The sequence below is a fragment of the Capsaspora owczarzaki genome (genome assembly GCF_000151315.2).
Source record: "Capsaspora owczarzaki ATCC 30864 unplaced genomic scaffold supercont2.11, whole genome shotgun sequence".
NCBI lineage: Eukaryota > Filasterea > Ministeriida > Capsasporidae > Capsaspora > Capsaspora owczarzaki.
Window position 1 is genome coordinate 568,824 of NW_011887302.1, and position 23,647 is coordinate 592,470.

The 23,647-nt window shown below is 53.4% G+C and overlaps 6 protein-coding genes across 6 annotated transcripts; 4 read left to right on the forward strand and 2 right to left on the reverse strand.

Moving 5' to 3' along the window:
- The first annotated feature begins 238 nt into the window (after positions 1-238).
- CAOG_06384 (hypothetical protein) lies at positions 239-3,685 on the forward strand. The gene has a single exon (XM_004345083.2). It carries the CDS (start codon positions 482-484, stop codon positions 3,482-3,484), a length of 3,003 nt encoding a protein of 1,000 aa, XP_004345133.2. The 5' UTR covers positions 239-481; the 3' UTR covers positions 3,485-3,685.
- Positions 3,686-4,397: 712 nt separating this feature from the next.
- Positions 4,398-7,160, forward strand: CAOG_06385 (hypothetical protein). The gene is made up of 10 exons (XM_004345084.2): positions 4,398-4,845; positions 5,021-5,139; positions 5,287-5,416; positions 5,535-5,868; positions 5,943-6,015; positions 6,091-6,204; positions 6,279-6,463; positions 6,556-6,613; positions 6,700-6,806; positions 6,881-7,160. Exons 1-10 carry the CDS (start codon positions 4,422-4,424, stop codon positions 7,071-7,073), a joined length of 1,737 nt encoding a protein of 578 aa, XP_004345134.2. The 5' UTR covers positions 4,398-4,421; the 3' UTR covers positions 7,074-7,160.
- Positions 7,107-9,634, reverse strand: CAOG_06386 (phospholipase D3). Its single transcript, XM_004345085.2, has 8 exons — positions 9,184-9,634; positions 8,611-8,862; positions 8,440-8,511; positions 8,153-8,294; positions 7,893-8,048; positions 7,708-7,812; positions 7,493-7,614; positions 7,107-7,424 (listed from the first exon to the last, which is right to left on the reverse strand). The coding sequence occupies exons 1-8, from the start codon at positions 9,581-9,583 to the stop codon at positions 7,204-7,206; spliced, it is 1,470 nt and encodes a 489-aa protein (XP_004345135.2). The 5' UTR covers positions 9,584-9,634; the 3' UTR covers positions 7,107-7,203.
- A 319-nt stretch (positions 9,635-9,953) lies between these two features.
- Positions 9,954-17,039, forward strand: CAOG_06387 (DNA helicase; the record flags this gene model as incomplete). Its single annotated transcript, XM_004345086.2, has 18 exons — positions 9,954-10,684; positions 10,835-10,870; positions 10,966-11,199; positions 11,294-12,317; positions 12,412-12,598; positions 12,705-12,776; positions 12,853-12,978; positions 13,066-13,277; positions 13,355-13,450; positions 13,536-13,652; positions 13,728-13,813; positions 13,915-14,117; positions 14,244-14,329; positions 14,442-14,817; positions 14,909-15,230; positions 15,318-15,820; positions 15,918-16,372; positions 16,457-17,039. 18 exons carry the CDS (start codon positions 9,954-9,956, stop codon positions 16,964-16,966), a joined length of 5,376 nt encoding a protein of 1,791 aa, XP_004345136.2. The 3' UTR covers positions 16,967-17,039.
- Positions 17,010-19,690, reverse strand: CAOG_06388 (SCP2 sterol transfer family protein). Its single transcript, XM_004345087.2, has 7 exons — positions 19,637-19,690; positions 19,057-19,125; positions 18,666-18,700; positions 18,344-18,572; positions 18,211-18,255; positions 17,917-18,122; positions 17,010-17,826 (listed from the first exon to the last, which is right to left on the reverse strand). The coding sequence occupies exons 1-7, from the start codon at positions 19,657-19,659 to the stop codon at positions 17,111-17,113; spliced, it is 1,323 nt and encodes a 440-aa protein (XP_004345137.1). The 5' UTR covers positions 19,660-19,690; the 3' UTR covers positions 17,010-17,110.
- A 228-nt stretch (positions 19,691-19,918) lies between these two features.
- CAOG_08975 (hypothetical protein) lies at positions 19,919-23,454 on the forward strand (the record flags this gene model as incomplete). The annotated part of the gene is made up of 10 exons (XM_011272351.1): positions 19,919-20,134; positions 20,519-20,923; positions 20,992-21,111; positions 21,246-21,422; positions 21,506-21,677; positions 21,779-21,940; positions 22,014-22,295; positions 22,388-22,443; positions 22,537-22,754; positions 22,833-23,454. Coding segments are annotated over 10 exons (2,430 nt in total), but the record flags the coding sequence as incomplete, so codon positions are not given.
- Positions 23,455-23,647: the final 193 nt, after the last annotated feature.

Below are 23,647 nucleotides of genomic sequence, written 5' to 3' on the forward strand. Positions count from 1 at the left end.
GTGCTGTACAATGCTGTACTGTGCAGAGCTGTGCAAAGCTGTACACAAGAGTAGTTGCTGCTCAGGTTTATTTGGCACGAGAAACAGCCAAAAAAGAAACACCAAAATGACATTGATGTTTTTTTTTTTTTTTTTTTTTTTGTTTGGACGCTTGACGTTACGCGCTTATTCTCAGCGCTCAGACCACATTTATAAACGCTGCCGTTTCGGGAACATTGTGTGTTTAGTCTCATTTTTCTTTGTGTTCATTTTGCTTTGCGCTCTTTTCTTTTTGACTTTTTTGTTTCTCAGAAGCATTTTCAGCCTTCTTTGCTTTCCATTCACCACATCAGCTTTTCTCTCCCTCCGCTCTTCCCCCCCCCCTTTTTTTGACCCTTCGGATCGAGCAAGTCGGCGAAGGGCAGTGCACTACACCATTCGAATTAGCAAACGAAAAAGCAAACAACCTTCCTAGCGCGCTTCAGCGTACAAACACAAAGCAATGGTTGCAATTGCTGGCGCGCACTTGTCACCTCTCGCGTCATCGGCAACGTCTGTCGCACCCACGACTTCCACCAGCATCAGCAGCAACAATTCAACCAGCACCCCAAAGCGTTCAGCGATGGCCAATGCGGGCCGAAACAACACGCACAACAACAGCAGCGGCAAGAAGCACGGAGAAAAGCCTGCAAGCAAGCGCAGCAACGCGAACGTCACCCCGAGCATCGCAGCCATCAACACCCATCCTGCGTCCGCACCACCAGCATCGGCGCTGGCTGCGTCGCCATTGTGCGATCTGACAGCGAGCGAGCAAGCAACGGCGGCGGCGGCGGCGGGAGGTGGTTTTGCGTCGGCTTCGGCCGGTGCGGTTTCGGAGGCTGGGAAAGAAAGCCAATCGGCGACGCTGGCTCCGAGCAGCGTTCCACGCGTGGCTGCGACCCTGTCGCCTGCGCACTCGGACGCCAGCGACGATGACGACGATACGTCCAACGCAGCATGCGGATCTGTGGCCAAGGTGGCTGCGATCTCGCCTGCGGCAGCTTCGACTGGCTCGTCCAACCAACAAATAGCGGTCACCATTTTCACGCCGCCATCGCCGCCAAACTCGCCGCGTCGCAGCAGCAGCAGCACCAGCAGCACCAGCATCCGCCAACGCGCCATGCTCACGCAAACCTCCGCTCCGGCTGGGGTGGATGGTGCGCTTGTTCACGATGCAACCTCTGCTGCATCCGCATGTTCCTCCGCTGCTGCTGCTACTGCGGAACAAAGTGCGGAAAATCGTCGCCATCATGCGTCCCATCCTCCGTCCTTTGCGTTCGCACTTCCGCTTCCCTCCTCCTCTTCGCCCTCTTTTCCCTCTGCCTCTGCCTCTGCCTCTGCCTCTGTGCCGTTGACTCTGAGTATTAATTCCAACACAGCTGCGGCAATGGCGAAGGGCGGTGGAGCGAATGTCCCATTCAGTCCGTTTTCGGATGCAACCACAACGAAAATCACGTCGCAAAGTTTCGACGCTTTGCTTGGCATCCCGACCAGCACTTCTTCTTCTGTTTCTTTGTCTTCGCCCTCATTGTCGCTGCAGCAGCATCAGACATATCAGCAATTTTATCAGACATATCAGCAACAGCAGCAACTCCCTTTGTGGCAATCCCAACCGCAACAGCAGCAGCAGCAGCAACAGCAATGGCAACAGTCAGCCGATGCAAAGCAAACCGAGCCGTCGCTCAAAGTTTCCCCAAGCCAAGAATTCGCCGCTTTTTCAGCTCAATCCTCTTTTTCTCCTGTCACTCGCTCTTCCTCTTCTTCCTCTTCTTCTCTGTGTTCTTCTTCTTCTTCTTCGTCCTGTGCTGCTTTGCCTGGGTTGCCGGCATTGTCTGATTCCGCCTCAGCCTCATCCTTGTTGCAATCGCATCGCAAATCCGTCTCCTTGTCGCCCTCCTCTTCTTCTTCTTCTTTCCCACCAGCCCCCATTTCTTCCGCTGCTTGCACCGCTCTTCCCTCTTCGTCTGGCTTGAACGCACCCATGGCGATGACATCCAATCCCTATCAGCACCAGCCTTTCGCTTCGACCTCGGCTTACGTGGGCGGCTCCGCGTCTGGCGCCACGATGACCTCGGCAGACCAGTGGGACAGCTCGTTTCCCATCTTTGCGCGCGCCACCTTGCTCGACTCCAATTTCGTCCCGCAAAAAACCAACATTTTCCTGGACGACGACGACGATGATGATGACGATGGGCCTTCGTCGGGGCTGAACAGCAGCAGAAGCAGCAGCGACGAGCATCTCGATGACGAAGCGCTGCTGATTTCGGCTTCTTCGCCGCCTCGGCAACTCCACTTTGACCCGTTCGCCCTCTCGTCGACATGGAGCACCGGCGCCCCCGCTAATATCGCAGCATCCCTCGCAGCGCGCATCCAACCCAACTCCAACCCTGGCAGCAGCAGCAGCAGTAGTGGCTGGGCGAGCCCAACAACAGCGCTCGATTCTGCCCTGTGGCACGCGACCACGACCACGGCCCAACAACGCCTTGCTGGCAGCCTGTTCCCGCAGCACCAGCCACCTCAGCAGTCCTTCTACACCCAGCAGCAGCAGCAGCATATTGGACTGGTTCAGCACCAGCAGCAGCAGCAGCTCCTTCTCCAGCAACAACAGCTGCTGCAGTTGCAGCAATTGCAGCAGCAACAACAAGCCGCGATTGCACGAATTGCGCCTGTTCACCGACCGCAGCGCGCGCAAGCAAAGCAGCAGCAGCCTCAGGCGCAACTGCAGCAACAGCAACTGCAACAGCAACATCAATACATCCAAGCCTTCCAGCCGCAGCAACAGCAGCAACATGTGGCGTCGCTTCTCGCACCGCTCGTCCAACAGCCTCCTCCTCCGCAGTCTCAGCCACACCGCCACGCACACCCCGCCGCCTCCGCTGGCGCCATGGGGGGTGTCGGGACGCCTCGTTGGGTCAAGCGCAACATGCATGCTCCGGATGTCAACCCCCGCGCCCGTCACGAGGCTGGCAACTGCAAGGTGTGCAAGTTCTGGCTTCAGGGCGACTGTCTGTCCCACCCGTGCACGTACTGCCACGACCCGTCGCACCTGGTTGAAAACGGCGGCGCACACACCCGTGCTCGCAGCAGCAGCAGCAGCAGCAGTGCCCAAGTTACCAACAGCAACAGCAACGGCAACATCGGCAGCAGTGGCAGCGGTACTGCGTCGCCCGTCATGTCCAATCTGGCAGACCACCACCACCACCACCACTCTCCCTCTGCTCTGGACTTGTTTGATGCCACTGCTGTCGAGTCTCCTGTGCTCTCTACCAGCTACGATGACTGTGGACAGATGATGCGGTGCACTCGATGCAAAACCCGCCCGGTCCAGTACTTGCTCCGATGCGGCCATTCTGGCTGCGGCAACTGCCTCATGCCGTCTGGCCCTGCGCCCTTTGCCCATCTCTCATGCTTTACCTGCAACAAAACCTTTCCAAAGCAAAGCGCTTCGCGTCTTGTGAGTATGTAACTGGGTCGGTTTTAAAATGTTTCCTCTTTTTTTTTTTTCTTTTTCTTTTCCCCCTTCTTCTCCTTTCCTGATCTCTGCTGCTAGGTGTTCGCACCACCTACATGCGCTTCTGTCAATTCCTTCATCAGTCTCTGTCTCTTTTGCGCTTTTGCTCGCTCGCCGTGCAACCTTCTCGTAATTAATACAGTTATGAAACATGAGATTTTAAATAGTCAACATTCATAATAATAAATAAAATCATCAGTCTCGGCGCGACAGCATCGTCACACTCGGCTCGGGCTCGCGGGGGAAAATCACACCACTTCGGATCCTCCCCCCGTTACCCCGTGTACGGGAAATATAATTGTGTTGCTGATCCTTGAGCAAAAACAAGCACTGTGGCGAGATGGAGACCGTGTGGCACCAACGGCGATTTTATTCAAAGTCAGGCGATTCATGCGACGAGATCTGTTGTGCGTGTGTGTGTGTCCCACTTGACCATTTTTGCAGATGGATGGCCAAGCACAATTTATTACATATGCAACGGATCTGTAGCGTTCGGTTTGTGCGATGGCAGGCGTCAGATTGGCACTGTTTCGGAAAAATGAAAACCAGCAACTGAAAAAACGAAAACATTGCCGAACGAACGTGAAAATTGTTCAAAGTGCTTCAATCCGAACATGTCGTGCACCACAGCAATCAACTATCAGCAACACACACACGATTATCCGTACAACGAGCGCCAGAGTCTCACACGTCCAGCCGGCAAAAAGTAAGCGGGCGGTTTTTGTTTCATGAAGATTCGGCGTTTTCAAAGTGGATTCGAAGCACTCATTCTGTGAGATCTATAGTCCACCCACAACCACACACAATATCAGCCGCTCAGAAAACCAACCCCATTTACCAAACGCAAATCATACCAGCTTCAGTCAATTTTCTATTGGCGTCCCTCAAATCAATGTCTGAACACTCGTCGCTCAGCGCCGAGTCCCGCGGAAGCCCGAACCTGTCCAACCAAGGGCGATTCGACCCGCTGTCGTTTACGCTTTCGTCCAGCGACATGAGTGAAGGCAACACGCACGGCACTGGAGTTGGCGGCGCCAGTCAGGAGCAGCCGTATCCGAACGCCTCACGCTCGGCCGGCCACCTGCAGCACCACTCGGGCCCAGCAGGAGCATACACACACGCTGAGCTGGATGGCGGCGACCGACACCCCGCAGTGTTCAGTCGGAGCGCAAGTGCAGCCGAGATGGACCAGTACGCCAGATTGGCCGAAGCGCAGGAAGACGCCGCAGACAGCATGATGGGCAGCGGCGTCACAATGCTGGCTGCTGGTGGTGCTGCCGGCGGGCTTCCTGGTCAACTCAGTGGACGGTTTCGCGGTGAGTTAGGGCCGAGCACAGCCACACTCGCAATTGGATTGGGATTTGGAACACAACAGTTTGCCGATTCCAGTTGGAATCAGACAAATCGCTCCAACCGGTTCCCCAAGGCTAACATGGCTGTGGTGTCTTGTTTTTTTTTTTTTGTTTTTTTAAATTCTGATTCGGGTGGCAGGACCAACGGACGAAGAGCGAATGGCTGCACCGCGCGTCGCGCGAATGACAGTCGGTAGCATGTTTGGAGCAGTTGTGCTCTCGCTCTGGGATCACATCATGGGCCCGCGAACCCTGAAGGTACTCCACGAGGCTGCGTGCCCCTCTATTGCGATGCAGATGCGCGCGTGCCATGGCCGATTGCAACAATCCGCCGTTCTGCACTCATGAGTTATGCTTTTTGTTGCTTTGGTTTCAACTCACCGTTCCTCGTTGCTCTCTCGTCAGGTCTGGCAAGGAGACACTGTCCCCGAAGAAATCACCACATACGTTACCAAGCACACGCTGAACGGCGAGATCTGCCGCCCAGAAACGGACACCACGATCGAACCAAAGTTCTACATGTTGCCAGAAATCGGTACCTCCTTCTTCCATATTGGATTGTTCTGCGAGAATCCATTCACTCACTCGTACGTGTGCTGTGTGTGTGTGCGTGTGTACGTGTGTGTGCGTGTGCACGTTGCCATCGTGAAAAGGATATGCCATCTCGTCGTTTGTCTTTACAGCCAATTTGTCGAACGATCTGCACATTTTCTCGCTTTCGCTCGTGATGCCCATCAAGCACGCGCAAGAATACCTGCAAGTGCATGCTGTATGCGAAGACCGGATGGTATTCTTTGTACGCCGTCTCCAAGCGCATCTGCAGCTTCATGCTGCCGAGCAGGCGTTGAACGACCTCTCCCCGGTGATGCTTGCGGCACTCGACAACCTCAATCACGCCCGTCAAGCGTGCATCACCGATATCGACATTGCATTTACCGCGTTTGGAGAACACATGCAATCCCGGTTTGATCAAGGGTTTTTGACGAGGTGAGGGTCATTGGACCTGCATGTCTGTCTGCAACGGAAGAACTTTCTCATTTTGATTGCCTGCTACCCCACAGGGTTTTGACATCGCATTTGCAAACCTGCATGTGCTCGGTGGTCGTTGGCTCCGACTTGGATCAAGTGAACGCTGTACGTTGCTTCGCTATGAGCTGCAGTCGTCCAACTGCTTGTCTCGTGGACGCTCACCGTGGCTGGTTTGGACAGATGATTAATACCTTGGCTTTGTTTATGCCTGGCAACGACCGGCAACGATGCCGTTTGTCGACCGATTTGAATGAAAAGTACAACCCAGAACTGATGATTCAAGGATTGTTCTATGTGAGTGTTCCTGGATGTTTGAATCAGTTTTGTTGTCGTTTTCTTTTAGTCTCACATCTCGTTGACTCGTACAGAAGCCTGGGGAAAGCTGGGTTGCACGGGATGAAGAAATCATTCTCAACCGCTTGCCAAGTACCATCATCGATCTCAATACTCAGGAAGTCCACCGCACAAACCTGTTCCATCAATACAAGACTCAGCGAAACGAGTTCCTTGATTCGGAGATTAACCGTTTGAAGGACAAGATCTGGACTCCAACGTAAGCGGGTGACACCAGCGTTGTCTTGTTCAACAGAACTCGATCGAGTCCTCACTTACAGACCCAATTTTCATTTCCACCGACCTCCACAGAGCACTTTTCCGATCAGTCAAAGACGCAGCACCCAGTGTCAAGTCCTTCCTGCATGAGGTGAGTATTTTTACAATCGGATTAGAAGGAGCCAAAAAGGTAGTGATGCTGATTGTACATGTTTTTTCGTTGCTTTTCCCTGGCAGATCTCACGCATTCGGCCAGGATTTCTCCAAGAGGCGTTCGCGCAACAGTTCCAGCGCCTATTGACTCGACGAGCAATGGGCTTGATCAAGTATCTCGAAGCGGAGTTGTACGTTTCACACTGGTTTTTGTGCGGTGCTGCAGCCCCATCATCAATCTCACTGTCTGTTGGGTTGGTCACAGAAACTCTGGAACTCGATTCGATCGCGAGAATTCCATGAAACTCATCAAGTCCGACCTTGGCCTCAACGCAGAGAACGACTTTTTCATTGTTCTCGCCATTGCCGAGCGGTTGCGCGCTGGTACTTTTGTGGATGCCATGGGTGATCCCCGTCTGACAGAAGCCAAGCTGGCGAACCTGTTGAATGATCTGTAGAGAGACATGTATTCATTTTTTCTTTCGTGTATGGCTTTGTTTGTTGGGTTTCAAATGTTATTTCAATCGGAATTAGCTTTAGCACAATTGCCAAAAGTTCGAGCTGTCAGATTCAGCCAAACAAAAGAGTTTAAACGGACGACAGAGGCACCGAGTACTGGCTGGCCCAGTCACGATCAAACCGGCTCTGCACGCTTGACACAAGGCTCTTGGCATCGGTGACAAGCGAGCTTCCCGCCGTGTTGATAAAGTAATCGCCCACATAGTTGCTGGTCGAAATGGCCACCAAAGAGTCCGTCACAATAAACTTGGCGTGGTTGACGCGAGTGAAGGGCACATAGGGGGTATTCTCTGCATCAAACCAACAATTGTGAGCATACAGGGTGAACCGTTCATCAACATGGAATCGAAGAACCTACTCGGAATTTCCATGAGGCGAACTTCGACATTGTCCAGGTCGTTGAGAGACTTCAAGAACGGAATCATGCCTTCAATCGAGTTGTCCCAGTATGCAATCAACATGTTCACCTGAACCTTTTTGCTGATCAAAGCAAGAACAATAACAATAATCGGAATGTGAGTGTCGCGCATCGCTCCTTACATCAAGCCGTCCACCACCACCAGAGGTACGTACTTGAATGCAACGGTGCGAATGGCAGTGTCCAACGCAGGCCAGTACACTTGAGGCTCCTCATAGACGGTAATGGGCAGATAGTCCATGACTTCGATCGACACATTTCTGTGAAAAAACAAAACGACAGAGCAGGTCAACACAAGGCAAAACAATAATCCGGTGAAAAGCGAGAAATGAGGACGTACGTCTGAGCGGACAGGATGGCGAATTCAAGTGCGTCTCGATCAAAGCTGCGGCCAGCAGGGCAGAATGCATGGGGAGAGGACGAAATGAACGCTGAACCAGACTCGTGGTTGACAGCAATCGTAGCGGGGTTGGAGGCATTGAAGTCCGTGTCGAGTCTGCAGGCAACCAGGCGGAACGTTCAGCAAAACAGTCACACGGGAAAGCAAGGATTGGACAACGCAGCACACGACTCGAATGAATTCTACTGAAAATGACTCACTGGGACGGCCAGAATGCGGGCAGACGCTCGAGATTCGACGCCAAAACAAACACGTCAAACACTTTCTTGAGGTCGGAAGCAAGCAGATTGCACTTATCAACAACGATTCCGAGCTCCTTGACCTCGCTCAACGAGCGCCAATCTAAGAAGATTCATGAAACAAAAACGATGAACGAAAAGCCACTCAAAACGAGGTCAGTCAACTCGTTTGAGAAAAAACAAAACAAAACAAAAAAAAACCAAAAAAAAAACCAAGAGCTTGCGTTATGGTTGTCATAAGTCCCTACCCATGTTTGCGCTACCAATGTAAAACGCTTGCCCGTCTGCGATAATGAACTTTGTGTGCAAAACGCCGCCATCTGTGCCACCACCGAATGCGAGAAGGTGAGTCAAAAGAGCAGCTAAAAAAAAAAAAAATAAAAAATGCAACGTTGTTCTGCACAGAAACGCGCACTCACCAAAGAAGGTGGACATGTTGAGGTACGCAACAGAGATTTGACTGCCGCATTGTTGTTGGAGCGTGACAAGATCATCGTCGGGGAACTGGGCGTTCGGAGCGGAAATCGCAACGTTTATGGCAACATTGCGATCGCACGCAGCGACGAGCGCATTGAAGACCTTCTGACCAATGTCAGTGCCATTGAGCAGTGTCATGTAAAAGACAGCGAGGTCGAGTGTCTGCGTTGCGTTATTGATCAACTGCAGCCAAGCTAAAACAACGCCAGCAGAACCAGGAAGTTAGTTGATACATCAATAGCGATCGCACCGCACTAGTCCCTCCGTTTGATGTGGAGGTCAGAGCATTGCTGTCAACTGCTCTGCCACACTATTCTAGACAGAGCGGTCGAAACAAGGAAATGCTCAGACATGTTTGCCGTATTTGGGTTTGAAGGGATTTGCCTTGTTTTTGCAATGGATCGCCCGCTCGACTCGAGCGTATAGGGACTCTTATTGATGGTGTATCGTATGATCTGGAGCGTGCAATGATCATCCGACCTAGAGCCACGAAAACAAACCCTCGAATTGCTTACCATCGCCGGTGGACAAGTCGGTGTGGAGGGTCAGGTTGGACGGAATAGTCTCTGCAATGCGAGCGGTACCGCTGCAGGAGAGCTGATCCGCGTTGTGCTCCTGCTGCTGCTGCTGCTGCTGTTCATGCTGCTGCTGCGTTGCAGAGTCGAGCTTGCTACGGTGTTGGGTCGCAGCCCGCCATGAGGAAGCGAGGCGCTGTTCTGCGTCGGCTGCCGCGTTGCGCCAGTCACCCTGCACCGACGATGATGACGACGACGACGACAAAGACGAGGATGAGGATGGTGACGTGGTGGCATGAGTGGCGGCGGCAGAGCAGCAGGCGACGACGACCAGGAGGCACAGGACAGTCAGGACTTGCGCAACCGCCCCGACACGACCGCGAGCACAAGAGAGCATCATTGCGTAGCAGTAACAACAACGAGCAACAAACAAACAAAAAAAAGAAACGAATGAACGTTTGATCGCAGAGCAACAAGCAAATGAACGAATAAAGTACAAAATGTCAACGCCGCACATTGCAAGAGGTGATCTGATCTGTTCACCATTCTGTAGGTTGGTTACTTTGCGCTCATCCCTTTTCCCCCTCGTCCCCGCTCTTCCCCTAATCCACAGTGGCAGTACCCCAAAATGCAAGACGCCGTGTCGCACAATACAGCTTCAGTGCGAGCTGACGCTTTGGTTCTGCGTCTGTGTCAATTCAACATCGAACAACAAGTGTAGGTCCACTCCTGGTTTTCTCAGACTTTTTGGCTGCTCTCAGCTCAAAACAATGGCCAACCCAGGCCTCACGACTGCGCAGGCAACGCAAGCAGCTGCACGCAAGCCGCGCGTTCGCTCTCCTGCAGCTCGGCGACTTGCCTCTGGAGCAGCAGCAGCAGCAGCAGCAGCAGCAGCAGCAGCAGCAGCAGTCGGAGGAGCAGGTGTGACTGAGGATCAGCAGGACGACGACATGAATCACAATGACGATGACGAGAATATCAATGATGATGATGATGTTGATGATGACGACGACGACGGCGATGATGATCTCGGCGACGAAGATGATGATGATGATGATGATGATGATACAGACGGCGACGATGATGGAGGAGCGGCTGCTGAGCTCGACTGGTCACCGTCCAAAGACCTCGGCCTCGCACCCACCGCGCGCAACCCGCGATCCAACGTCACGTCAGCGTCAACGCTCGCAGCTTCCCATCGAACGAAGGCAGAAGCAGCGGCAGGCCCAGGCGCAGGCGCAGGCACAGGGTCGTACGGTCGCTTCTCAATCGCGTCCTCCTCTTCCTCATCCACAGCCCGACCTGCACCGGGCGCTGGGCTTCTGACGATGGGCGCCCGTCCGTCTCCTGCGCTGCATGCATTGCCAGCCAATGTCGCCGCACTGGCTCCAGGGCTGCCGGAAGGCGCCGTCTTTGCAGATTGGGTCGTTCCTGGCTTGGGTCCCGCTGCAGTGCTCTCGTCCACTGCTGCTGCTGCGGCGTCCGCTCGACCATCCTCCAGGTAACAGCTCGAAAAGAGCTTCATCCGACAATTGCAAGACACCACGTGTTTGGATTTTTTTTTTCAATGGTCCTTGTTGAGTTTGTTGCAATTTTATGGGCGTTTGCACTCACTTTTTGTGCTCCGATCCCATCCCTTCCTTGTCAACAGTCGATCGAAACGAAACAATAACGCAGGCGCCTCGAGGTTGGTGTGCAGCTTGCTCCGAAACTTTGGCTTGTTGAATTGACCAACAAGACTTCTCACACCTCTGCTTTCTGTCGTTGCGTTGGCAAACATAGTTCTTCATCGGTCTTGAAACAGCCCTCCCAGCTAATTGGCGAGTTGCAACTGCCGCAGCAGCAGCAGCAGCAGCAGCAGCAGCAGCAGCAGCAGCAGCAGCAGCAGCAAGCAAGCTCTGAACCAGCCACCGACGACGTAGCTGAACTCATTCCTTCAGCACTGAACAAACTGGCCGCCATGCTGTCTGTTGACAATGTCGTGCAGAGCACGAGACAGCAAATCACCAACGTTCTGTCTCCATTTTTTACTGGTCTGTCATGGCGTTTCTCTAGCTGTCATATGAATAAGCTCAATTGCTCTGGTTACATTCCACGTCCATTGTCGCAGAGTCACCAACCTACCTCCCGGCACGGATTGCTCGGACGAGGACGGCGAATATGTGTCGGCAGATGAGCAATTTTCTGCTGCCACTTTGGCCCGCGGTCAGGTGCGCGAGTCGCTTCGATCTGCACTCATGCGATCTGCCTTTGTCAACTCGGAGGAGATTTGCGAGTTAAGCGACAGCAGCGAAGACGAGGCAACTGTGCTGCTTGGCGCTCCCACAAGCGTGTCACGTCCTCTCCCGATGCAACTTGCTGTTGGTGGCCAAACATTCCGCACTCGTCGGATGCGCACTGTGGACGACGCTCTGCGTGCACTCCACCCGACAGCGTTCGACACCGAGTCTGACTCGGACAGCGCCGAAGAAGCAGCAGAAGACCTGCAACCGACAGCGGAAGAATACCGTATTATGCTGCGGCTGCACAAGATGCAAAAGCGCATGTCGCGCAACGCTCTCCGAAACCCACGCTCGTACGCCCCCGTGCACCAGTACTCTAGTCTGTTTCTTCGCGGCTCGGCTGGCGCCATCGACGACCCGCGTCTCTCCAACAAGCTCAAGTTGGAGCGCGACATGCTCGACAGTGAAATCCGCCACCGAGAGGAAGCGCAGCGTCGCAAGGATGCAATCGTCCGCCGCCAGCGCGACGCTGAAGAGCTCAAGCAACGCCGAGTGCAGGAGCAGGAGCAAATTCGGCTTGCCATTCATCAGCGCGTTGCGAATCGGTTTCAACGCGCTACTGTCGCCACAGCTGCCTCCACCGCGTCGTCGTCGACTGGACAGCACGAGCTACCTGCCTTTCTCGAAGGGTCTGACGACACTGAGCTCGTTACTCGGCGTCACATTTGGATGTCCATCGCCTTAAATCAGGTCGTCCCCGCCCATGCCTTGCGCGCCAGTGCAGTGCAGGCGAGCCGCAGTCTTGCCCAAGCCACTGCGCGGATGGTTACGAGTCGCATGCAGCAAGAGAATGCTCGGGCTCAGCGCCAGTTCAAAGATTCCAAACTGCGCGCCCGCCGACTCAATCGCGAGGTGAGTGGTTTGTGACATCAAAGTGTTGCAGAGAGGTATGCAGTGTCTTTTTGGTTTTTGAGACTCACCATTCCGATTTTACTCGCGAGCGCAGATGTTTTCGTTTTGGAAGAAAAACGAGAAGGACGAACGCGAGTCTCGTCGGCGGGCTGAGCGCGAAGAGATTGACAAGCGCAAGATGGAGATGGAAATGCGCGAGCAAGAGCGCCAGAAGCGCAAGCTCAATTTCCTGTTGACACAAACGGAGCTTTATGCGCATTTCATGAGCAGAAAACTACAAAGTGAGCCTTTTCGTGTTTTTTTTTTTCGGTGACAATGTTGGTAGGTCGCTTTCCCGTGCTTGAACCTGGTGCTTACTATTTCCTTTTGCTCTTGCCCCGACTCTAGCCAACTCGACGTCAGAAGATGAGATTCTCTCGAGATTGAACGCGCCCACTGATCTTGACTCGAAAAACCCAGGTACCTTTCGTTCGTTGCTGCTTTTTCTGCCCGTGTTACTGATTTCACTCACTTCATTGTTATTTATTTGGCATAGATGGAGATGTCAATGCTCTTCGAGCTCAGGCGCGGCAACACGCTGAAAATGCCTATCAAAGCTCTCGAACAGCGACCGAGCAATTCGACACAGAGTCTCAGCGCCTGCGCCAAGAGGCTAGCGAAGGTAACAGACCGTTTCTTCTGGTCCGAGAACCAGCAACACGCACGTTTGACTTTGCCTTTGCCTTACCTACAATCCCTTCCCGAACAGACGACGAATTGAGCTTGGCAAATCCTCGCATCGCGGATTCGTCCCTGCTCTCAGCTCCTTCCATCCTTGTGGGAACCCTCAAGTCGTACCAACTCAAGGGCATGAGCTGGTTGGCATCACTCTACGACCAAGGCATCAATGGCATCCTTGCCGACGAAATGGGCTTGGGCAAGACCATTCAAACCATTGCGCTCCTCGCTCATATTGCCGAGGTGCGAGTCTTGCCTTTGCGACTGTCAGAACATGCTTTTTGAGATTGATTGGCCGTCTGCTCACCTGTGTTGAGCAGAAGCACAACACTTGGGGCCCGTTTTTGATTGTCACTCCTGCGTCAACGTTGCACAATTGGCAGCAAGAAATTGAGAGGTTTGTACCCAGCTTCAAGGTATTGACGAGATCTGGCTGGCATGGTCGTGTTGATTGGTTTTCGCTTGACAATGCAACTGACACATGTGTTCGTTCTCTTTCAGGTGTTGCCTTACTGGGGTCACGCCAACGACCGCAAGGTCCTTCGAAAATACTTTAACAACAAGCTCTTGTACACCAAAGACGCTGCGTTCCATGTTCTCGTGACAAGCTATCAAATGGTGAGGGGATTGCTCTGAACAGCGACACTTGGTTGCTGTTTTTCGCCTAAGCTCACTGCATCGGCATTTTTAAAGATTGTGTTTGATGACAAGTACTTCCAGAGGGTCAAGTGGCAGTATATGGTTTTAGACGAAGCTCAGGCCATCAAGAGTAGCGCCAGGTAACAGTCATTTTGGTCGAAACGCGAACGCCCCGTTTTCTTCTGTTGAAATCTCACTCCACATCACCTTTGACTCTTGGCTCAATCATCGTTCCATACAGCGTGCGGTGGAACACCCTCCTCAAATTCAACTGCCGCAATCGGCTTTTGCTGACCGGCACTCCAATTCAGAACAGCATGACCGAGTTGTGGGCTTTGTTGCACTTCATCATGCCCTCCGTGTTTGACTCACACCAAGAGTTCTCAGAGTGGTTTGCCAAAGACATTGAGAGCCATGCCGAGAACAAATCTGGCCTTGACAAAAGTACAGACCGCATTGAGATTGAGCGAAGAAATGGATGTTTCTCTTTTTTTTTTTTTTTTTGTTAAATTTTGCTGGATTTTGCTGGATTTTGCCTCTGATCTCCTGGTTTGCCTCTGCTTTCTTCAGCTCAATTGTCGCGATTGCACATGATTCTCAAGCCGTTTATGCTGCGTCGCGTGAAGAAGGACGTCGAGAATGAGCTCGGTGAAAAGGTGCGACGAGTTGCAAAATTCACGAAACTGCTCAAACTTGTGCTAACACTTCCGCGTGTACATCCTGGGGTGTATCCGCCCCCCCCGCCTCCCTTTTCTTATAAATCATCAGATTGAGCTTCTTGTGCCGTGCTACTTGACTTCGCGTCAGCGACAACTCTATCAGGGATTGCAGTCCAGACTGACGGTCGACGAGCTGCTTTCCACCTCCGCGCCTGGCGGCTCGAGCTCATCACAGCGTGCCCCCGATCAACAACATCTAATGAACATGATTATGCAGTTCAGAAAGGTTTGCAACCATCCCGAGCTGTTTGAGCGTCGCCGTCCACGCTCCCCTTTCCAGTTCCAAGCGCCTTTGTTTTCGGTGTCGCAAGTGGATGACGGCACGCCACGCACCTTCAAGTACGGCGAAGCGCCCGCCGTCGATGTTGGCGACGTCAATCGCAACGCAATCTCCTTCTCCATTCCAAAGCTCGTGTATCGTGAATGTAAGCTGAGTCGTGGGTGTGTGTGGTTGGGTTTGGTGCTTTTCGCGACGTTTCGCTGACTCTTTTCTGTCCCTTCGATGTCCTTTTCCAGCATTGCTACTACCATCCAACGAGCACTTGCGGACTTGTGCGCTCCGATTCAACATTTTCCATCCGACCAATGTGCATGCGTGCATGCTTGGTGTCAATGACCAACGAATCGACCGTGACGTGCACAACAAGCCCACGAGTCCACGACGCTGGGTGCGCACGCACTCGACATCTCGATCGGGATTCTCTTTTGTGCGTTTGATGCGCGTGTCGCATTCAGACCTGCTGATCGGACTGGGCCCTGCGGAGGTGTTCTTGTGCGATGCGCTTCGCCAGCAATCTCGACGTGAAGTCTACGACCCCGAAGTTACTTTTTCCAACAGGTACGGGCTTGTTTGGGCTGAAATCATCGCGATCGTTGGAAAGAGTGCTCATCGATTCTTCCCCTTCTTCTAATTTTCATCCCACAGCATTGAGCTCGTACCAGTCGCAACACGGCTCCTGCATTGCCGCGGTGATCAAGCCGCACAGCTGCAGCTTCCCCTTCTTGTGTTCTCAACAGAGTACAAGAACTTGCTCTCCATGGGGCATTTCGGATCGGATTTGCAGTTCTGGATGGCTCCGGCTGTGGCACGTCCTGTCGAGTTTTTGTGCTCGGACGCGTCCTTTGTGCGCGATCGCAACGAGATCTTGCGTTCTCCGGGCGTGCATCGCCTCCTTTTCGGACCCACTGGCGTTCGTTCAATGAATGAAGCTCGCAATCGACTCGACCCAAGCGGACCAGTTCTGATTGGCCTGCCTCGTCTGCCCGTGGAACGAAATTTCGCCAGCCGTCCACTTGTGGATGGGGGCATGATTGACCGCTGCTTGTTCCAGCTCCGGGATCCTGTATCGTCCGAGTTGCAACTTGCTCGCTTGGGTTTGGTTAACAACTCGGTTCCCAGACCGGTGTTTTCGCACGTGTCCATTCCAGGTGTGTTTTTCTTGCAGGCATCATCGTTTGGTTGGTGTTGCGCCTTAACAGTGCGTTGGTGTGAGCTGACTTTTTTGTAACTCTGTGGCCGTGATAGACCGAAGCCGCCTCATTACCGACTCGATCAAGATGGTCGTGCTGGACAAGTTGCTGACCAAGCTCAAGGCAGAGGGCCACCGCGTCCTCATCTACTCACAAATGACCAAGATGATTGATCTTCTCGAAGAGTTTATGAACTTTCGGTTGCATCGCTATGTGCGCCTGGATGGCCAGACGACGATTGAGACGCGCAACAACATGGTGTCGAACTTTCAGACGCGCAGCGACATTTTCGTCTTCCTGTTGTCGACACGCGCCGGCGGCGTTGGTATCAATCTGACCGCCGCCGACACTGTCATTTTCTACGACAGCGACTGGAACCCAACTGTTGATCAGCAGGCCATGGACCGCTCGCATCGGTTGGGCCAAACTCGCCAAGTCACTGTCTACCGGCTGATTGCCAAAGGCACAGTCGAGGAGCGCATTCTTGCCCGAGCGAGGCAGAAGAGCGAGGTGAGTTGTTGAGCCGAGAGCCGTAGTCGGCATGTGACGCAAATGTCTCAACTTTTGGGTGATCAATTTTTTTTTGGTTCTCAGATTCATAAAATGGTCATCGCTGGCGGACACTTCCGGTCTGAGCCGAAAGCCAACGATGTCGTTTCAATTCTTTTGGGCGACGAACAAGACAACCAACAGCTGGTCACTGACGCGGTGGAGGGCGATTTGCTCGAAGGTGCGATTCAGCTCGATGCTTTGCCGGAGGCGCCAGACACGTCGGCCGAATCGCTGGCTGCCATGAACGGAGCTTGGAACGACGAGGGTGCTGCCGAGGGGTTGGAGCAGCTTGCCAATCCTTCGAAAAAGACACGGCGTCCTCGCAAACCACGCGCACCAGCTGGCGCGGCGGGCGCACCGCGGTCTCGGCAGAAACGTCGCCACAAGGATGACGATGGATCTGGGGAAGAGGTTGTTCTGCAGCCGTCGAAACGCAGTCGCCGTGCTGGTCCTTCCGCTGCGTCGTCCAACAGCGCTTCCATCATTCCGCCACTCACCATGCAAGGCGATGTCTTGGACGACAATGACGATGTTGACATTACCGGCTTTTAAAGTATCAAGCGTTTTTTTTCTTTTTGTTGTAATCGTCCATGCCTGTAACATTAGGATTCAATTTTTATTTCACAACGAAGCAAAGCCTAGGAACGAAAAGCGTTGGTTTTATTTCACACTCAAAACAAACGAAAGGGCAGACTCTCAAAGCTTGGCAGTGGTCATGAGGGTCTCGAGCCTGATGGCCTTGGTCATGTCACCCTTGATCTTGAGCTTGCCGGCAAAGAAGGCGGCAGTGGGCTTGATCTCGCGAGCGAACAGCTTGACCAGGGTATCCTCGGACAGGATCATGGTGACGTCGGGATTGGCAATCTCGCCCTTGTCGGACGCGCCAGAGCCGGTCTTGAGGTCGATGTAGTACAAGCCAGTGGAGCCGTCGTTCTGGGCAACTTGGAATTGGAACGTGGCCTTGGTCTTTTCAACAATGGCGGAAGAGAGGGCGGGGCGCACGCCGACAAAGATCTTGTCCAGCTTGGAAGCGGGAGCAGCAGCAGCAGCAGCCGGGGCAGCAGCAGTGGCGGCAGCCTTTTCCGAATGCAGCGATGCGCGAGCGTTCGCCTCAATGGAGGGAGTACGACCGCCAATCTGGCTGAGAGACTCGTGAGCGGCAGCGTTGTCGTGGTCCTCGAGGAAGAAATCGGGCATCAGCTTGGAGCCAGGGACGCACGCGTACTGGTCAAAGTTCTTGATGCCGGCACGCTGGAGGACAGCCTCGTCAATGTAAAAGTTGCCCGTGTTGCTGGCCTGGCGGCTGTTCTGGGTGAGGATGACGTACGCGGCGTCCGACATGATGTGCGTGTTGCGGCACACCTTGTCGGCCTCGCCACCGGCGAGCATGTCCATGGCAGCGGTCGAGATGGCTGCGAGCGCCAGAAGAGTAGAGTTGAGATGAGCATTTCCAAATTTCAACCTTTTTTTTTTTTTTTTTGCACGAATCAGCAAATACCCACCAGTTTGCGGCCAAAGAGCATTGACAGCAATGCCGTCGTCGTGGAACTCCTCAGACATGCCCAAAACGCACATCGACATGCCGTACTTGGCCATGGTGTATGCGACGTGGTTCTTGAACCACTTGGGGCGCATGTTCAGCGGCGGCGAAATGTTCAAAATGTGCGGGTTTTTGCTCTTCTTGAGGTAAGGCAAGCAGGCTTGCGAGCTGCAGAAAGTGGCACATGCGAGTTAAAGCACGGAAAAAAAACAAACAAACAAACACAAGCAATCTAAAAATTGTAGTGCATGCTTACGCCGAGTAGGTACCGCGAGCGTTGACGCCGTTCATCAAGTCAAACCTAGCAAAATAACGGAGCGCGCGTCAGCACCAAATTACCACATCCACGATACCAATCAAAAAAGTACACAAAACAAAACAGTACGCACTTTTTCAGGGGCGTCTCGGCGGTGCCAGTCAGGCTGATGGCGGAGGCGTTGTTGACGAGAATGTCAATGCCGCCAAACTTGGCCACCGCTTGCTTGACCGCCTCGTTGAGCTGGTCGTCGTTGCGAAGGTCGACCGCACAGGGCAGAGCCTGACCGCCGGCGGCAACAATCTCCTCTGCCGCCGTGTAAATGGTGCCGGGGAGCTTGGGATGCGGGACGGTGGTCTTGGCTGTCAATGCATCAATGGAAGCAAGAAGCAAGGGTTTACCAAGTCAATGATTGTGTGCACTATTGTTGCAAGGTTGTTGCTATTCTTGCTTACCAGCAATGACAATGTTGGCACCATCGCGCGCCGCTCTGTTTCACAAAAGACAGAGAGAGAGAGAGAGAGAGTTGAGTGTTTTTTTTTGCGCTTGAATCCAACAACCCAGTAGTGCCAAGATGATCCCAATTGGCAATGTCATCGACTTTTTTTTTTTTCTCTTTGCTCTTTTATTTCACCCCAATTCCAATTCAGGCTTATTCAGCCGTGCTCAGCCGCCAAATAGCACGTGAAGCGCCATCCCGTGTCAATTCTCAACGGGGATTGCTCACTCACTCGCTCACTCACTCACTCACTCACTCACTTAGAACCCCCCAACCCCCTCCTCAAAAACAAGCAGCAACTTTCTCAATAGCAAAACCATGTCAAAATGTCCAGAGGGGGAACGCACTTGAGAGCAATGGCCTTGCCGATGCCGCGACTGGCGCCAGTGATGAAGATGGTGACGCCCTTGAGCGCTCTGCCAGAAAGCGATTCAAACAGGGTCAAACGTTTAGTACGCATTCCATCCGTTGATATCGACAGTGAGTAAGAGTGAGTGAGTGAGTGAGTGAGTGAGTGAGTGAGTAAGAGTTGGAGATCCCAGCCAATTTGGATCTCCCTCCGCTTCTGCTCTCTGCTGCTTTGCTTGACTGCGCAACCCCCCCACACACACACACACACACTGCGACACACACATCTACGCAGACTCTGATGACGCTGTGTGTGGTTTATGACGCTGTGTGTGGTTTTGTTGAATAGGACGAGCTGATGATGACGGACCCGATTTCCGCCTCCGACAATCTCAACTCACTCAACTCACTCTCAACTCACTCAACTCACTCTCAACTCACTCACTCTCAACTCATGCTGCTATGTTGTTGCTACAGACAAACGTCAATCTGAAACAACAACGACTACAAACGCGTCGTCGATCTGCTGATACGCAACAAACGACACTGTGGCTTCGGATTGGGATTGATTGTCGTTACCCGGTGTTGGCGATGGCAGACATTTTTCAGGTGATCTTAGATGTGGGATCCAATAAAAAAGAACGAGTGGAGACAACGAAGAAAATGCAAGTCAACATCAGAGAGAAATACGCAGTGATGGAAATGACAATGGAAATTGAAAGGAAAGGAAAGAAACCAAAGCTCTAAGACGAAGCCATGCTGACGAGCTCGGCGGGACGCACTGCACTTTGATTTGACTGTGCATTGTCATTCTGTTTTCCTTGTAATACACACACACTCTTCTTTGAATTTTCCAATACAATGGTGAAGGCGGCTGCAACACCCAGCAAGTCGCCCGCTCCAGCCAAGAAGGCGTCCACGCCAGCTGCTCAAGCTCAAGCTGCAGCGTCCAGCACGCCCGGCCGTGGCCATCGCCGCTCCCACTCCCAGTCGGACATGGCTGCCTCGCCTACTGCGACTCTGACCCCCAACGCTGCTTCTGCTGCTGCTGCTTCTGCTGCTCGCAAGCGCATTCGTGTGAGTGATTCACTTGCGTTCCTCGTGGCGGCAGTAGCACCATTGCCCTCCCTCCTCCCATGGCCCCCCCCTTTGTCCCCCGTCGGGTTCCAGTCTCCGTGTTGTGGATCGAACGAACAGTGTCAGGATCTGATGGTTGATGACTGCACCGTGGGATTTTGGAGAGAGTCGAACATCTCCCCCTCAATGCGCTTCTCTCCATGTGGAGTCGCTCAACCAAGCCAACCAAGCCAACCCTCACCGTCTCCCACTCGCCGTGACTCGACTCTCTATTGCTGCAACCACTGCTCCATTTTGACCTGTTGCCGGACTGACAAAAAGTCGGAGAGACTCCATGCTGGAAAACTCAATGCGCTTTTGCTTTTTACCATGTGTGAAACACAGATTGAATCCACTGAAACACCGACCAAGTCGACCAAGTCACCTCAGAACACGGCAAAGAACGCAGTGGCAAAGGCATTGCCGAAACGCATGGTTCAAGCCGACGAAAACGAAGACGACGACGATGAAGAGGACGATGACACTGATCTCATGGCACTGGCTGCTGACGACGACGACGACGACGACGACGATGAAGCGGAAGCCGATGATGACAATGACGATGATGATGATGGTGATGCGCTCGACGAGGCCAGCACGGACATGGACGTTTCCGATGCCAATCTTGATGCAGACCTCACCGATCCTCGCTTTGTTGCACGTCGCCGCGCACCTCTTCCCACCGCCGATGAAATGCGGCAACTACGCGAGTCCCAAAGCCTGTACAAAGGCAACCTTTTCCGCATGCAGGTATAGTGCGCACTCAAACCATGTTGTCCACGTTTGGGCTTCATGGCTAACTTGCTGCTCCATCGTAGATCGAAGAACTCCTCACCCAAGTCAAACTCAATTACTCCAAGCACAAGACACTTGAGGCTGCTCTCTTGTCTCTCAAGCAGCAAATCGAGTCGATGCCGAGCGACAAGAGCGAGCGTGAGGTGAGGACCTTGACTTTATGCGTCGTAGCTGTTGTTTTTTCTTTGGTTGCCGTTGGGGTTTTTTTTTTTGGGGGGGGGGGTTTGGGCTCGCCGAGTCTGACAAACGCGTCGATTATTCTGTCTCTCCGCTTTAGGTCTCTGCTGCCGATTTTGCAAAGCTTGGTGTTGTTCCGCCGCTCTACGCGACCGCCGCTTCGTCCATCAAGTTCCAGTTCCAGACTCCTTCTTCGTTTGCGCTCGTCGGCAGTTACAACCTTCGCGTCCTCACGAAGCCGAATATGACTGTTGACGTTGCTGTGGAGATGCCTGCTGTACGTCATTGGATTTGCTTCACGGTTTGCGAAAGCCTCCATACACTCTGCTCACCGTTACAATTTTCGATGTTCGCTTGCAGGGCATGTTCCAAGCAAAGGACAACATCAACTATCGCTACCACCACAAGCGCGCGCTCTTCCTTGCGCGTATTGCCGCACGCTTGAAGGCCACCGCCGAATTTGCTAACGTGCACTTTGCGCTTGCATTCGACTCGGACCTTTCGCGCCCCATTCTCTCCGTCCGACCGCAATGTGAGTGGGTGTCTAGTGTATGACATTGATAGTCCTGAGGATGCCCCCCCCTTTTTTAACGTTTTCGCTCTTGATGGTAAATCCTTCATTTGCGTCAACAGATGCCGGCACCAACCAACAATCCCAGTTCACCATCCGCATCTTCCCGGCTGTTTCGGCTGCCGTGTTCAAGCTCTCCAAGCTTACCCCCGAGCGAAACAACGCTCGAGCCTTCAAGATCTTTGGAGACGACGCCACGGCAGGCGGCGCCGATGCCGATGATGGTAAATGCAAAGTTCTGACGAAGTTTTCATGTTGTGTGCAATGGCTTCTAACTCTCTTGTTTTGCCTTGATAGCCAACGCCGGCGTGCCGACCCCTCTTTACAACTCGACCATCTTGATGGACATGATGTTCTCCGCGCACCTCGCCGAGATCCACGCCGTGCTCTCTCAAAGCACCAGCGGTGCACTCTCAAACGGTCTCGTGCTGTTCAAGGTCTGGCTCCGTGTCGCGCACCTCGACAAGCACTTTTCCGGTCTGCAAGCTGCCTTCCTGCTCTGTTACTTGTACAGCGGCAAGCGCGTGACCAAGTTCATGACGGCCATTCAAGTCTTCCGGGTGATGCTTGAGTTTATTGGTAAGAGTTTGGGCGGCAGAAGACAGTGAGACGAGAGCATGAGAGAAGAGTTTTTTTGATTGAAAACTGATGTTCACTGTGTTGGGTGGCAGCTCAAACCGACTTGACCGAGACTCCTCTTGCCATGCCTTCAAACGTCGATTCCAAGGTATGTCTGCATGCGTCTATGAAATTTGTCGATCCACGACTCGCCAACACAAACAAAGCAACTCACCTTCCGCTTCTCTCTGGACCTCAACAGCCCGATCTAGCCCTGTTCCAACAAGTATTCCCTATCACGCTCGTGGACGCTTCCGGCTTCCTGAACGTGTTCTACTCGATTTCTCGAAGCCAGTACGATGAGATTCGCCACCAGGCACGAATTGCTGCTTCGTCGTTCGATGCGGTTGGTTGCGACCCGTATGAAATTCTGTTCCAAGTGCGAGCACAGCCCGAGATTAAGTTTGACCATACGTTCGTGTAAGTTGAGACAGAACAAGCTTGCATTCGTAAAGTGCGGATGGTTGCTCATGTTGCCTGATTCTGACGTACCAACAGCATCCACCCGCTGCCCGGCGCTGCTGTTACGCTTGCGTCTTCAACCCGTGAGGTGGTGCAAGACGCCTTCCTGCAGGCAAACGGCAACTATGCGCAGCACATCGCCAAAACGCTTCATAGCCTGCTTGTTCGCGGCCTGAGCGACCGCGTCCAGCTTGTGACTGTGACTCCAGTGTTGATTTCCGCCGATGCGACCCAGTCCGATCTGCAGTCAACAGAGTGGGGCTGCAATGAAGCTGGCCCGGCTGCCGTTCACCTCGGCGCTTGGGACATGGCGCCATTCGGAAGCCGCAAGCCCAGCAAGGCCAATGCGTCGTCCTCGGCGTCGTCATCCAAGGGACCGAGCTTTGCGCTGCGAGTAGGCATTGTTGCCCACAGCGAGCAATCGCTTCGTGTGGTGGATATGGGCCCGAGTGCCGACGACGCCGAGGCGGCCGGAGCCTTCCGTGCCCTGTGGCGCGAAAAGGCCGAGCTGCGCCGCTTCAAAGACGGCCGCGTCTGCGAAGCCGTCGTCTGGCAAAGCTATCCCGTGTCGCAGCGTCACTTGCTAGTCCGCGATATTGTTCTGCATCTCGCGGCGGTGCATCTTTCACTCCAAGGCCCGCAGACATCCGCGCCCAACGTGCACATCCACCACACTGCCAATCAGCTTGACCATTTGCTTGCTCCGATGCGATGGGCTCTCGGGGCGCATCGTGTTCACAACTCGCTCACCCAGGAGCGCGACGCTGCCACCAAGTCCGCCGCTGCTGGTGACAGCCGCACTCTGCTCACATCGTCCGCGTGCGAGGACGAGGCGCTGTCGCGCACCCGCG

What these genes read in the sequence shown, in the direction of transcription:
- CAOG_06384 (XM_004345083.2), top strand. Translation starts at nt 482, where the DNA reads ATGGTTGCAATTGCTGGCGCGCACTTGTCACCTCTCGCGTCATCGGCA.
- CAOG_06385 (XM_004345084.2), top strand. Translation starts at nt 4,422, where the DNA reads ATGTCTGAACACTCGTCGCTCAGCGCCGAGTCCCGCGGAAGCCCGAAC. An exon ending in TGGGCCCGCGAACCCTGAAG is followed by an intron (nt 5,140 to 5,286) that starts GTACTCCACGAG and finishes CTCTCTCGTCAG; the next exon opens with GTCTGGCAAGGAGACACTGT. An exon ending in ACTTGGATCAAGTGAACGCT is followed by an intron (nt 6,016 to 6,090) that starts GTACGTTGCTTC and finishes TGGTTTGGACAG; the next exon opens with ATGATTAATACCTTGGCTTT.
- CAOG_06386 (XM_004345085.2), bottom strand. Translation starts at nt 9,583, where the DNA reads ATGATGCTCTCTTGTGCTCGCGGTCGTGTCGGGGCGGTTGCGCAAGTC. An exon ending in GCCATCCTGTCCGCTCAGAC is followed by an intron (nt 7,813 to 7,892) that starts GTACGTCCTCAT and finishes GTTTTTTCACAG; the next exon opens with AAATGTGTCGATCGAAGTCA. An exon ending in TCGCCTCATGGAAATTCCGA is followed by an intron (nt 7,425 to 7,492) that starts GTAGGTTCTTCG and finishes GGTTTGATGCAG; the next exon opens with AGAATACCCCCTATGTGCCC.
- CAOG_06388 (XM_004345087.2), bottom strand. Translation starts at nt 19,659, where the DNA reads ATGTCTGCCATCGCCAACACCGG. An exon ending in TGCCAACATTGTCATTGCTG is followed by an intron (nt 18,573 to 18,665) that starts GTAAGCAAGAAT and finishes ATGCATTGACAG; the next exon opens with CCAAGACCACCGTCCCGCAT. An exon ending in GCCGAGACGCCCCTGAAAAA is followed by an intron (nt 18,256 to 18,343) that starts GTGCGTACTGTT and finishes TTATTTTGCTAG; the next exon opens with GTTTGACTTGATGAACGGCG.